The sequence below is a fragment of the Prosopis cineraria genome, unplaced genomic scaffold, assembly GCF_029017545.1.
Source record: "Prosopis cineraria cultivar Desert tree isolate PC_DT_omini unplaced genomic scaffold, ASM2901754v1 PC14, whole genome shotgun sequence".
Taxonomy (NCBI): domain Eukaryota; kingdom Viridiplantae; phylum Streptophyta; class Magnoliopsida; order Fabales; family Fabaceae; genus Prosopis; species Prosopis cineraria.
This window is the reverse complement of record NW_026555345.1, coordinates 10,358,616-10,371,628: the sequence shown is the minus strand read 5'-3', so window position 1 is coordinate 10,371,628 and position 13,013 is coordinate 10,358,616. Positions and strand designations below refer to the sequence as shown.

At 33.2% G+C, this 13,013-nt stretch overlaps 2 protein-coding genes across 2 annotated transcripts; one reads left to right on the top strand and one right to left on the bottom strand.

The window, feature by feature from the left end:
* Positions 1-4,537: 4,537 nt before the first annotated feature.
* LOC129292793 (50S ribosomal protein L10, chloroplastic) lies at positions 4,538-6,015 on the top strand. Its single transcript, XM_054930439.1, has 2 exons — positions 4,538-5,333; positions 5,818-6,015. Exon 1 carries the CDS (start codon positions 4,636-4,638, stop codon positions 5,314-5,316), a length of 681 nt encoding a protein of 226 aa, XP_054786414.1. The 5' UTR covers positions 4,538-4,635; the 3' UTR covers positions 5,317-5,333; positions 5,818-6,015.
* A 1,252-nt stretch (positions 6,016-7,267) lies between these two features.
* LOC129292792 (leucine aminopeptidase) lies at positions 7,268-12,695 on the bottom strand. Its single transcript, XM_054930438.1, has 4 exons — positions 11,662-12,695; positions 10,683-10,916; positions 10,070-10,396; positions 7,268-7,767 (listed from the first exon to the last, which is right to left on the bottom strand). Exons 1-4 carry the CDS (start codon positions 12,640-12,642, stop codon positions 7,471-7,473), a joined length of 1,839 nt encoding a protein of 612 aa, XP_054786413.1. The 5' UTR covers positions 12,643-12,695; the 3' UTR covers positions 7,268-7,470.
* Positions 12,696-13,013: the final 318 nt, after the last annotated feature.

Here is a 13,013-nt window from a genome sequence, read left to right as displayed (position 1 = left end):
ATCTATCTATGTGAAGAAGAAATCATGTAACGAGGGGGATTCTTATTTGTATAAATGGTACTTCGAACTTGGAACAAGCATGAAGAAATTACCAATACTTCTTTATCTTTTGAGTTGTTCTGCCGAATCAATCTAGTGTCTATAATTGATTTTTTTTTGTATAATATTAATCAATAGGGTCTCATTGGTAAGTGCTACAAGATCTTGTACATTAGAACCCATAGTTATAAACCTAAATCCATTAGTATGGAACATTTTCTTTTCTAAGTGAAATCCCCTAGTATATGAAAGAGTGAAAAAGTGCTTTCATTGTTGTGGAATAAGAAGCCTTCGTATCTTAATGCATGTATTTAATTCATTTAGAGCTATTAGAGTGAGATCTACTTTTTGGGGAATATAAGTCGAAGCAATAGCAAGAATATTTCTAGTGGAACATCTTTTACAATCCCTGGAGAGATAATTCACTAATAGACCGAAGGATAAGTAATTTGATTCATTCACATCTAGATCATAAATGTTTGGGATCCATATTATGCAAGGAGACATTGCTTTTGCTAATTCGAATTGAAGGGTGATATAGATATAAAATTGGTCTTTTTTTTGGCATCATATCCATAGTTAGCGCATTCATCATAGTTAGATGCTCTAGCTCCGTATCAAGGTCAAGGTCAATATCGTCATTATTATCAATATCGTCACTATCATCAATATCGTCAATAAGAAAACCCTTAAGCTTGTTATCCATGAACTTGTTCAGAAATACTATAATGAAAGGAATATAAGAGTTTGTCGCTAGGTATTTAACCAAATAGGATCGTCTAGTTCCTATAGAACCTATCACTAAAATACCTTTAGGTGGGATAGGGCTAAGCGAAGCGAAAAGGGTTTTCCATGAGATGGGAAATGTAAACTATTAACCCCACACGGGGTTTGTGAATAAGTGATTGTCTGATAATAAGCAAGGAATATCCGTCTTTTTGCTAAACAGGATGTATTGAACTCATAATTTATTAGATACTTTTTATAAATGTCAACTAAGTATCATAAGTAAATTTCTCCTGGTTGTTCAATCATTTGATAACCAGAGTCACTCTTTGATAAATGACCACTATGAGTCAGATTCAATAGAATTTGATCAATCCTTTTTTCTATCATTAAAGTAGATAACTGAACCAAGAATTCTCTTTCTTTATCATCAATCGAATCACTGTTCAAGACCCAAGATTCTATTTTATCATCAATCCAATCACCATTCATGTTTTTTCTTTTTCTTATCAAGGAATAGATCGCTTTACTTGTATGACTTAGATGTCTCATATTTTTCAAAAAAGTGATTTAATTAATAGGATTTGGTATGATACTTATGAGATTGATAAGATTCAAATATTTCTTCTTAGAACGTATTGATTTGACCCCATAAGCAGGACCACTATATAGCATGTTGCCGACAGAAACAGAACCGCATATTTTTTCTAGAAAATCTCCTAATTGTTTTAGAGCAACCAAAAAGATATTCTTTAACTAGAAAGAATTCAATTCAGATGTAGGATACCTGTCCAGAAGTTTTTGCAACTCAATCATGTATGATGGAACCATCAAAGATTTGATCTTTTCGAACTTTGTCTGTGACTCACTACAGGCTCAAGAAACAAACAGAAGATGTGTACGAATGAGATATCCAGCAACAAGAAGAAGGAAAAGGATTGAATAGAGGAACTCCCAAACATTTAGCGATCTCAGATGTGTTGATATCAATGGTGACTCATTATTTCGATGAATAATTTCTTCGGACAGAAGAAGATTATGTAAACACTTACTCGAAATCTCACTTATCAGATTCCATTATGGAAGACGTAATTTTTTCTAAAGAATTCGCCATGATATATTTGATCCCTGCATAATATCATGAAAAATAGATACAAATTTTTAGCTGCTACTTAGTATCGGCAATAGGTTTGAAAAAGTATCTAAAAATAGAGAATTTAGATATTTATACCCTGTCAAAGTAAGGAACCATGGTATATATGTTTGGAATTGATTCCATTTTGAGAGAGTTGAAAAAGCACTATCTCATTGAAAGGTTCTATACATCTGCCTTTCTCAAGGCATTTTTTTAGACAAAGACTCCATTTTTTCTCTTTTCGAATGGTAAATATTTCTTAGAATATGAAGTGTGAATCAAACCCATGTTTGAATTAAAATTGAGATACTGATACAAGTTCTTCCCTTCTGAATCAGATAGATTCATATCTGAAAGAGGTTGACAATAAGTTCTTCCAAAATTGACTATTTGTCCCTTTGTTAGAGGTGTTTCAGAAATGTCTATGATTGAGTAAATAGCTCTACGAACGAATGGATAGTATCGGATTGAAAAATAGAAAGATTTGTACACATTATATCTTTCGTCACCACTTTGCGAAAAATTGTTAGGTATGAATACGCTAGATACCTATGGCTCGATTGGTGAAATATTATCTCTCTCCAAAAAAGCATGTTTTTTTACTACCGTATAAAGAAAATATTTTGTTGCGAATGAACAAGATATTGAGGAATTATCCATACATAAAAGCATAATTATTGATATAGGCCTTTTCCACATAAAAGGGAATCTTTTGTTACAATGGAAGCAGAAGTGATATCGATTATTCGAGAATCGAAGTCGATTTGCTTTAGAAAAAGAGGATATCAATGAACTTCTATGAAATGGTTTCGTGGGATTCAGCCAATTGTCTTGATTGCAAGATACCATTGAGAAATAGGAATCCATGTTATCAAAAGATTTCTTGCGATTCTTTCTAGTATGGAATGAGTCAATCATCCACTTTGGTATCTTATTGAACAAAAATGGTGTTATTGTTCCTCCATTAATCAAAAATTTTGATTTTTGGAAAGTATCATGGTCATCCAATAAGCAGGGTTTCCATTTTTTCAAATGAATGATTTGAAGACCTTTAAAAATGTAAAATATTTTTTTTAAAATTTAAATATTTAAAAATATAAGACATTTTTAGCATTTAAGTTCAATCAATGTGTTTTTTCCAAAATTGCTTAAAATAAAAAATTAATTTATATTTATTTTACAATGAATTATCCTATTAAATAAGAATAAATAAATAAAGATAATATTAATTTGAGGATAATTAATTATTTTTATTGAAGGGTGAAATTTATTTAAAAATATTTTATATTTTTGAAACAATAAAATAAAAAAAGCCAAGCCCTTGAAGCACCATTATCTCATACATGATGATCATGCAAACACTTAAATGAGACACGACAAGATTATGTATTACTCTCTCCATTTAAAAATATAAGATATTTTTTAAAAAGTTGAATGTTAAAAAATATAAGACATTTTTAGTCTTTTGAGGTGTAATCATTATCTTTTTTTTAAAAGTGTCCCTATTGATAATAAATTTATATTTATTATAGGATATTTAATAGAGATAAATATGAAAAGATTAAGTTAATTTGAAAGTAAATAATTATTTTATTAGGGGGTAAAATTCAGTTAAAATATATTATATTTTTAAACAGAGGGAGTATATATTTAAATAAAACTATGTAAGGTTAAAACAAATAATTTAATTTCAAGGTAATTAGGTTTATTTAATTTTACTATGCATGACTTTTTTTGAGTAAATTAACCCAATGACCATAAAAAATATATTAACTAAAAATTATGGAAGAAGTTTTTGAAAATTTTAAAATATAGCCCATTTATAATAAGTTGGAGTGTGCTTTTCCCTTTTTATTTCCAAAACAAATTAAAAAAACTTATATAACAATATAGCAAAACTCCTATGACTAAATGATTATAATTATGGCCAATTTATAGTTATATATTACATCAATATTTGAATACTTTATCGTTAGTTTAGTAGGTCTAATATATTTTAAATTTGAGAATGAGAATAGGATTTTAAATTTGAGAAGAATAAGTGTTTTTATTATTTTAATTTAACTTAAATTTTAATCCGGCTACATTGCAAAATATTTGATATATTGGGTTATTATCTTTGTTTGATTCTATTAAATGGACTACATGCGCGAAAATTATTTTTTTAATCTAATTAATAAAAATGTATAATTTCTATTTAAAAATTAAAATTATCTTAAGAGGTGATATCTTTAGGATGAGAATATTAACTTAGAATTATGTATTATAATTTTTTAACAATTATAAATCATCATATCATTCTTTAAAATAACTGTACAATTCAAAAGTTTTAAACAAAACTATTTTTTTTAAAAAAACACATACTCTCTTTGTTTAAATATATAAAGTATTTTTTAAAAAATTAAATATTAAAAAATATAAAATATTTTTAATTTTTTAAAGTATAATTATTATTTTTTTAAAAAATATTTTTATTAATAATGATTTTATATTTATGATGAAGTATTTAATAAAAATAAATATAAAAAATAAAATTAATTTAAAAATAGGTAAGTTTTTTAACGAATGGGTGTTAAAAATGCCTCGCATGAGTAACTTCTTTTAATTTATGTCATTGTTGAGTCTACAATCTGAACACTCATGTCGTACCGTACGCTCTTGACATTTCGATAAGATTAGCCTTTTGGCCTCTTTGGCTTCTTCTCTTCCCTTCTGTTCTTTTCCCTTTTATCGCCATGGAAACTACACTCCTCACCTTCCCATCCTCCAAAGCCCCATCTTCTCAAATCCTAACCCGACCCGTCAACCCATTTCTATCCTTGAAACCTAGACTCTCCTACAAATCTCGCCGCCATTTGCCTTCAATCAATGCCGCAATTTCTCGCACCAAGAAGGAAGAAACCGTTGAAACGGTGAAAAAGCAGCTCGAAAACTGTTATCTCCTCGCCGGAATCAATTACAAAGGCTTAACGGTGAAGCAATTCCAAGAGCTTCGCAGAAGCCTTCCCGAGACCTCGAAACTAGTTGTGGCGAAAAACACTTTGGTTTACAAGGCTGTGGAGGGTACCCAGTGGGAATCGTTGAAGCCGTGTATGAAGGGTATGAATGTCTGGCTTTTTGTTCATACTGAGGAAATTCCGTCCGCGATTAAACCCTACAGGGATTTCCAGAGGGAGAAGAAGCTTGAAGATAATGATTTCACTGGAGCAGTGTTCGAAGGGAAGTTTTATGGTCCCGATGAGTTCAAGAAACTGGAATCCTTGCCCTCGCGTGCTGAGATTTATGCCAAGTTGTTGGGTTCGTTGCAAAGTCCAGCGTCGGCTTTGGTGAGCACGCTGCAAGCGCCGGCTAGAGAGATTGTAATGGTTTTGAAAGCCTATGTGAAGAAGCTGGAAGAAGAAGGTGGTGCGCAGTAATGGGAATTCATGTAATTGTAAGTGTAATTTCGATACCCTTTTGTTCATTTGTGTTTTCAAGTTATATTTTGTAGATTGATGTGTTTTATTTATCTCAGAAATTGTAGAATTGAGGTGTACAAGAGGGGGGGGGGACCAGGGAGTGAGAAGTGTATAACTGTTCAAAATTCAGGTTTCGATTAGGAACTCTGTAAAACTTATTCATTGCCAGTCAGTTAATCATGCGATTTAACAAGTTGGTAATTTGCTTTGTGATAAACTTTCTATTTCTCTTTAAAAAAAATAGTTCTCTAGTTTACCAAAAGTGATATTGTTCACTTGATAACTGAGTGGTGTGTGGTTTTATAATTACAACTGTTTCCGCCAAGTTACTTAAAAACAGGGCCGGTTATGAAACTAGTCAAACACTGGTTCAACCGGACAGGTTGATCTGGATTTCCATTCTATGGTTTTCACCAAGTGAGAAAACAATTGATTTGTTAAGGTTTTGACTGTTTTCAGGGATTAATGCTGAGTTTTTCTGTTGCATGGCTAAATATGAATTTTGGGCTGTGTATTGGAGGGTGACAAAGAATGAAAGTTATCTCAACTTCTCTATTTGTTAGGACTGTGAGGCTCTAATAACTTGTAATACGAAAACTTCATAATTGACTGAGGTGAGAGTTTGATCATCGCATCTGTTAGTCTTTACCAAGTTCATTTGCTGTAAATGATGATAGTCTTTACCACCGAACATCCGTTAGTCTTGTCTTGAGAGACTGGCAAGGAGATAGTTTTCCTAAAGTAAATGATGATCAAACTTGAAGTTTGAGACATTTCACATGATAGGTTTCCTAGGCCATGCTATAAGTTTAAGTCGTCTCATTGCAAGTATAATCATTTGCTAACAACAGAAATATGCAATTGTAAGTGATATGGTGGTCTTGCTACCACAATTCACATATATTTAATCCAAACTAATTCGATTTGTCCCTCTCACCTTGGGGTAGTTTATGTTGCTCACGAGCAAGTCCAAATTAATCTGTATTTGCTTCTTGTTAAACGCACAAGCCTAGGCATGCTCACGGACAGATGTCTGGACTTGTTCATGGGTAAAACTAAAGGTAAGTCTGAACTTTGTTGATATCTAAGGTATTTCATGTACACCTTTGTCTTCTGAGGAGAACAAATGACTCATCCTCATTACTAGCAAGGATAAGTTGAGTCGCACATTTTCTTTCAACCATAATAGTAAACGTCACGCCAGATTAACGGATTGGAGAAAATTATCCAGTTTTCATGTCTTTATGGATATTAATGCATTATTATTGACTTAAAGATGCTAGCAGTCTTTCGGAAAAAAGTTTCAAGGTATTTTTGTACCTTAATCCAAGTATTTATGATATATGATTGTTGTCAATCTCGATCTTCTGATTTTTTGGCACCGATTTAGTAGAAAACCTTTCGGTATTGCGGCAATTCTCTCCTTCAAGCAGGACGTCTATTATGGAAGACATTTTACATGTCCATTCTTTTTTTTTTTTGGGTGAAATTACATGTCCATTCTATTTGATGTGATTTTACTGAAGGAAAGAAACTAGTTATGGTTTTCAGGTGTTTATTGTCATAAGATTTTTCGTAGTCAGGCCAATCATAATTAATTTAATAGATTTTTAATTTTGAGGTAATATTTTATAAAATTAAATTTATTGGATGAGTTTAGATTTTTTTTTTCTTATTTATTATATTAAATGTAATTTTCTTTCAATTTAACAAAAATGTTATGGCAGGTCTTCGAAAATATAATTTAAAATTATTAACATATACTTTATAAGTTAAAAAAACAATTTATGAGATGCAATATTTATATAATGTATATAATTATCTTAAAATTTATAGTTTTATTTTATAACACAGTACTTGCACATTTTATAACTACAGACAAGGCATGTCGTAGGCCAAGCTTGCCCCATTTATCACTAACCACCTAACATCTCTGTAGTATTGAGACGATTTATTCCATGAAAGTAGATTCAAGTGTTTTAACAGTTACCTAGAACGAGAATACGAACACATTACACATACACGAGAACACATGTCTCAATCAGCAGATCAGAGATAGACTTTGACGTGTTGGCTCATGAAGAAGAGATTATAAAATCTTGAAAGTTGCTTCTACAGATGCTTGGCCAATATAGACTCAACAACACCCTGAGCAATGGGATGATACAACTCACGGGCCTCTGAGAAGAGCCGTTTGGCAAAAACTTTATCCTCTTCCTTTCCACTGCCTTGAACCAGAGCAGTGTAAAGAGGACGCAGATACTTCATCCTTCCAATTTCTTTCAATGTCTTCTCCACTTCATTATAGTAATCTCTGCACCCAATTGCAAGAGCGCGTTGAAGGAATGCCACCTTCACCTCGTAATCCTTCGATTCTGATATCCTGTAGCGCGAATCCAGGGCGACAAGCTGCAAAAAGTAAAGTTATACAAGTGTTATTTTTTTTTTTTTTTTAACTACGAAAGGAACTGAATCTAAATCCATAGCCCATAATGACTAAACATTCAGGGATGGTTTCATAACAATGTGTTGCTGGTGACTAGAGTGTATTGCATTACTTCCTAGCCAATCTGCATAGGTATTTGCTTCCCTAAACATGTGATAATAAGAAACCTTCCAATCTTGCATACAACTGTTATCATTTTACTTGTCCACTGTTTCCATCTACAAAGACCATGTTTACTTTACATAACAATGAAGGGCATAGATTTATATAAATGCGTGAGCTCTGATAGGGTATTCAACTAACACAATTGATGACTGATATTAGCTCTATATAAGCAAGAAGTTGAGGGTTCAATTCCCAAAGTGGCTTGAATTCTAAAAGAGTACAAATTCACTCTTAATTGGTACACCTTTCGTTTCTATTTGTAAGAGAAACTATCATTTTTAATTTTTTTTATATAAGCAAAATCATATTTTCTAATAGGCATTTATTGCAAACTTCCTGAATTACCCTTCATAATTTTATATTCATAATCATAAAAAATAATTAATGAATGCTTGATTAACACAACTAATAAAATGTATTGCAGTCTAATTGTTTTATTTTCAAACACAATTAATATAGTTAACCGATTTTCTTAAACTCTGTAATACAGTTTTTTCTTCTACAAATAAAAATAGAGGGAGTACATTATATATATAAGGATTAGTGTCAACATATCAACATATGTAATAAAATAGCCACATCATTTACAAGCCAAGAACAATGTGAATAATTTATCAGACATCATATAATATACATGGAAAAACATGTCTAGTTTAACGAAATGGTCTCCAAATAATTCGATTTCAAAATTCAACGTGACTAACGGAATTGATTATTGATATTAGTCCTATATAAGAGAGATGTTCTGTTCACTCTTAATAACTAGATTTGGAACATTAGATATAGAAGGATTAGCAACAACTGATGCAACATAATAGCCACATTATTTACAAGTCATGAACAACGCAATTTATTTATCAGACTCTTTACAATACATGAGAAAACATGTAAAGGTTAATGAAATGGTGTCTCAAAAGAACTTGATTTCAAAATTCAATGCAAATCCTACACCTTCTAGACTTTTTACTCCCAAGGTCTTGTGGCCTCATACGTAACTTGGAAAGGGAAAAAGAGCTGTATAGTTTAATTTATTTGGAAGAGGTTTCCCTATTGCTCTCAGTATGTTAGAAGAGATATATTCTCTACTGTCAGCAAAGTCTACTCCTTATACTCAATTAAAAAAAAGTAAACTAACAATCTAATCCCTCATGCAATATTTTATCATTCAATCCCCTCCTTATACTTACAAAAGCACTAAATTTGAAACTTGTGACTGACGTACTCAGCAGGCCTCTAGCAGAATGAGCCTGCGACCAACCTAAGATATCCTCTAGGCATGTAGAGTTATAAGAGAAGTTCCATATTCCTTAAGGCAATGCCCTCCCTGTCAGTCCTTCACTCTTAACTAAAATTTTCAAAACCAAATTGTTTTTGTTGCCATAACCAACTTCATCAATTTACAAAGAATTTTGTGATATTCAAACAAAGACGACCATTAATATACCACAAGTAACATTTAATATGAAATTAACTTGCCTGGCGATTTTACATCGTTTCAAATCACTACAACTAAGGGTATTCAAACCAAAGGTGCCAAACCGCGTCACCAAACCAAGCCAAACACAGGCCAAGGAAAAGGAGGTTCAAATCATTTGTTCGCATGTCAAAACCAATATAATAGGAATTTACTATCTTAAGGATTCATTATCTTCAATATATATATATATATATATAAGTATCAGTTAAAAGGAAATATCAGTCTCCTAACACCCTATCCCCAATCTTCAATATATATATATATATATATATATATAAGTATCAGTTAAAAGGAAATATCAGTCTCCTAACACCCTGTCCCCAATCTTCAATATATATATATATATAAGTATCAGTTAAAAGGAAATATCAGTCTCCTAACACCCTATCCCCACAGCCTCAGCCGAAGTGAAGAAGGTAAGGGAGGCACGGGAAGACAGAAAGAAAACACATGACAACTCTTTACCTGAAATAGTTAGATAGAGGATCAACTCAATCAATCACAGCATGAGCAGTTTATCCAGAGAAGGCAGATATTGTAAATATACAAAGTCTCAATGCACAATTCAATCCAATAAAGCTCACAGGATAGGGGGAGAATTAACAAATGAGAAGAAATACAACCTGAGAAGCTTCAATGGATTTTGGCAAATTTTCCAAGTACAGCTCCCATTCCTGACCTTGCCAATCAGCAACTTCATCCTCCCTTGGAATCCTTCCGTTTACAAACTCATTTGCCAGGGATACAATCATTTTATAGACACTGGAATCAGGTTCATAAGCATCTGGAGGGATGCCAGTACCTTCAGTCCACAATTTTAAGTCTATCTGCTTCTCTATTCCAGGGATGTTAGCTTTGAGAAAGTCGATGAACGTTTCAGTGTCAATTGATTTGAATTTGAATGTAGCAATATATTTCTTCAGGAACTGATCAAATGTAGGCCTTCCAACCTGTACGTTCCAGGAGAAAAACAACTAATTAGATTACAATGTAGAAAGACAATCTTTCTGGTATTTAAACTAGTCCTGGAGAGCCAAACTTCTAAGAGGACTTAGTAAATGATAGAAACATGCATATGTTTTGCAAATTTGAATCAAGAACAAAAGACATGCAGGTATAAAGTAAGGGAAAAGTTTAACAAAAGAATAAATTAGATGTACAAATATCCTGTAAACATAAAATTTCAGGAATATGTTTCCAAGGGTAAGCATTCAAGATAGTATTAGAGAAAAATACCTGGCGTTCAATACGCAATAAGAACTGGAAACCCTTTTCATATGGAACCTGAGAATACACATCATCTGGATCGATCCCTTCCTGGCAATTTATAAGCTTAGTAAACTCCATATTATCTTTGAACCTCTCAACTTCGTCGTTTAAACCCCTCCAACCAATTCCAATGTTCAATGCAGCTCTTTTTTCCCCTTGCACAACCTCCACAATTCTCCTCTCTGCATACGTTGTGAAGCCCTAAAACCAAATTAAAAATAATCTCATCATTACAGATTTATTTTTACAAAAAAAAAAACTGTTAATTCTGAAACAAATCCTGACACGACGCAAGAAAAGATGACTCTCTATTCACTTGAACAATGTAATAAATATCAAAGACTAATAATACCTAGAACTAGAAGCCAACTCTGGCTATAATACAAACAGAAAACAAGCTAAAGGAAGAATGCAAATTAAGACGTAACATATCAATGAAAGAAATTATTTTTGTTTTATCTCACGCCTTCATGATTTTCAATTAACCATAGGTACCACGAATTCCAATGAATGATAAAAGCTGTAGGAAAACATAAGAAATATAATTCGTAAAAAAATAAATTATCTATACTTATATTTGCAGGGAACTGTTTGGTGTTTTGCTATGAATATATATATATATATATATCACTATAAGTATAAAGCAAAGTCGGTCCCTAAAAATCATTTTCCTCTGTTTAGCACATCCACTCTCAGTTCCAACTGACATTTTGATTGACAAACACACCATATCAGTCCACTAGTTTATTATATTGAGATTAGTTGAACACAGTTGGCCAACCTAACACCACTAAGGCAGAATCTCATTAGCTTTCAAGAAAATAAGCATAACTTTAAGATAAGAAGGGAATCCACAAAGGATCACATCAAGTAAATAGTAATGCACTCTAATTAGTATTAGATGCTAATCAAAGTAAAGTAATCAATCAGATGATCGTGTCTATACCTCATTCAACCAAAAATGCTCATTGGTCTTGTTAGTGATCAAATTCCCTGTCCAACTGTGAGCAAGTTCATGAGCCACCACCTGTGCTCCACTGGCATCCCCCTTGATCACAGTTGGTGTCAAGAACACCATCCTTGGATTCTCCATACCTCCGTACGGAAAACTCGGTGGCAATACCAACAAATCGAACCTCTCCCATTCATACTCTGCGAACAACTTCTCTCCTTGCCTTATCATATCTTCTGTCCCTGCAAACTCCCTCGCCGCGGCGTCCAAAAGCTCCGGCGCCGCCTCGGTATAAACCCTAGACCTGGGCCCCACATCCCGGCTCCCAATTTCCCCAATAGCAAATGCAAAAAGGTATGGCGGCACTGGCTGCTCCATGACAAACTCCTCCACCACTCTCCCTTCAGCACACCACAATGAATTCCCGCAACCCAGTTCTTCAGCTTCGTTGTCAGCTGGACGACGTCGTTCCACGTGCCGGGCAGCCATCACCGCCGATAACTGATCGGGGATGTTCAGGCGAGCGGAGTAACGTATCCGAACAGCAGGAGTGTCCTGACATGGGAGCACCGCGCGTGCGTGAATGGCTTGGCATTGTGTATACACAAAAGGGTGTGTTTTATTAAACGTTTGGAGGGGATTAAGCCATTGCAAGGCCGAAGAAGAAGGTGAGGTAGTGTATATTACCAGAAATGAGGAATGGTTCGAAAGAGAAACAGAGAGTTGACGACCTTTGATAGGGTCGTTGTCGGCAAGTGAAAATGGAATCGGAGTTTTGGATTGCGGGTCGATAATGGAGTCGATTGTGAGAGAACGAGTGTCGAGAAAGAAAGGGCCGGAGTGAGGGTTTGTGAGGGAAATCAGAGCAGAGGCATGGATTATGGAGGACGAAAAGTCGAAGTAGAGAGAAAGTGAAATGCGAGAAGTGGATGGTTGAGTGGAGTCAGTGAACGAGTGAGGGTCAATCGGCGCCATTGTTGATGGTGAAGGGCAAAGAATAATAACTAGTTCAATTGCTGTCCCTTAAACCTACGAAGATGCGTTATATAAACGCCCATGACAGGTACTAGGACGACAGAATTTGATGCTTTGATCCATCAAGAAGAAAAAAAATGATGCTTTGATTTTTTTTTATTATGTTTTTTTACTTCTAACTTATAAATTGAGAAACGTCCATGATTTTGGGGGGAAAAAACAGAAATATCTATGATTCTAAATTTATTTTTAATATAATATTTTTTTTAAATTTTTAAAAATGATATAATCTGACTCTTATTATTAATAAAAAATAATTTTAATTATTAATTAATTAAAAAATAATTTTAAAAATAAAAATTACAGAAAAA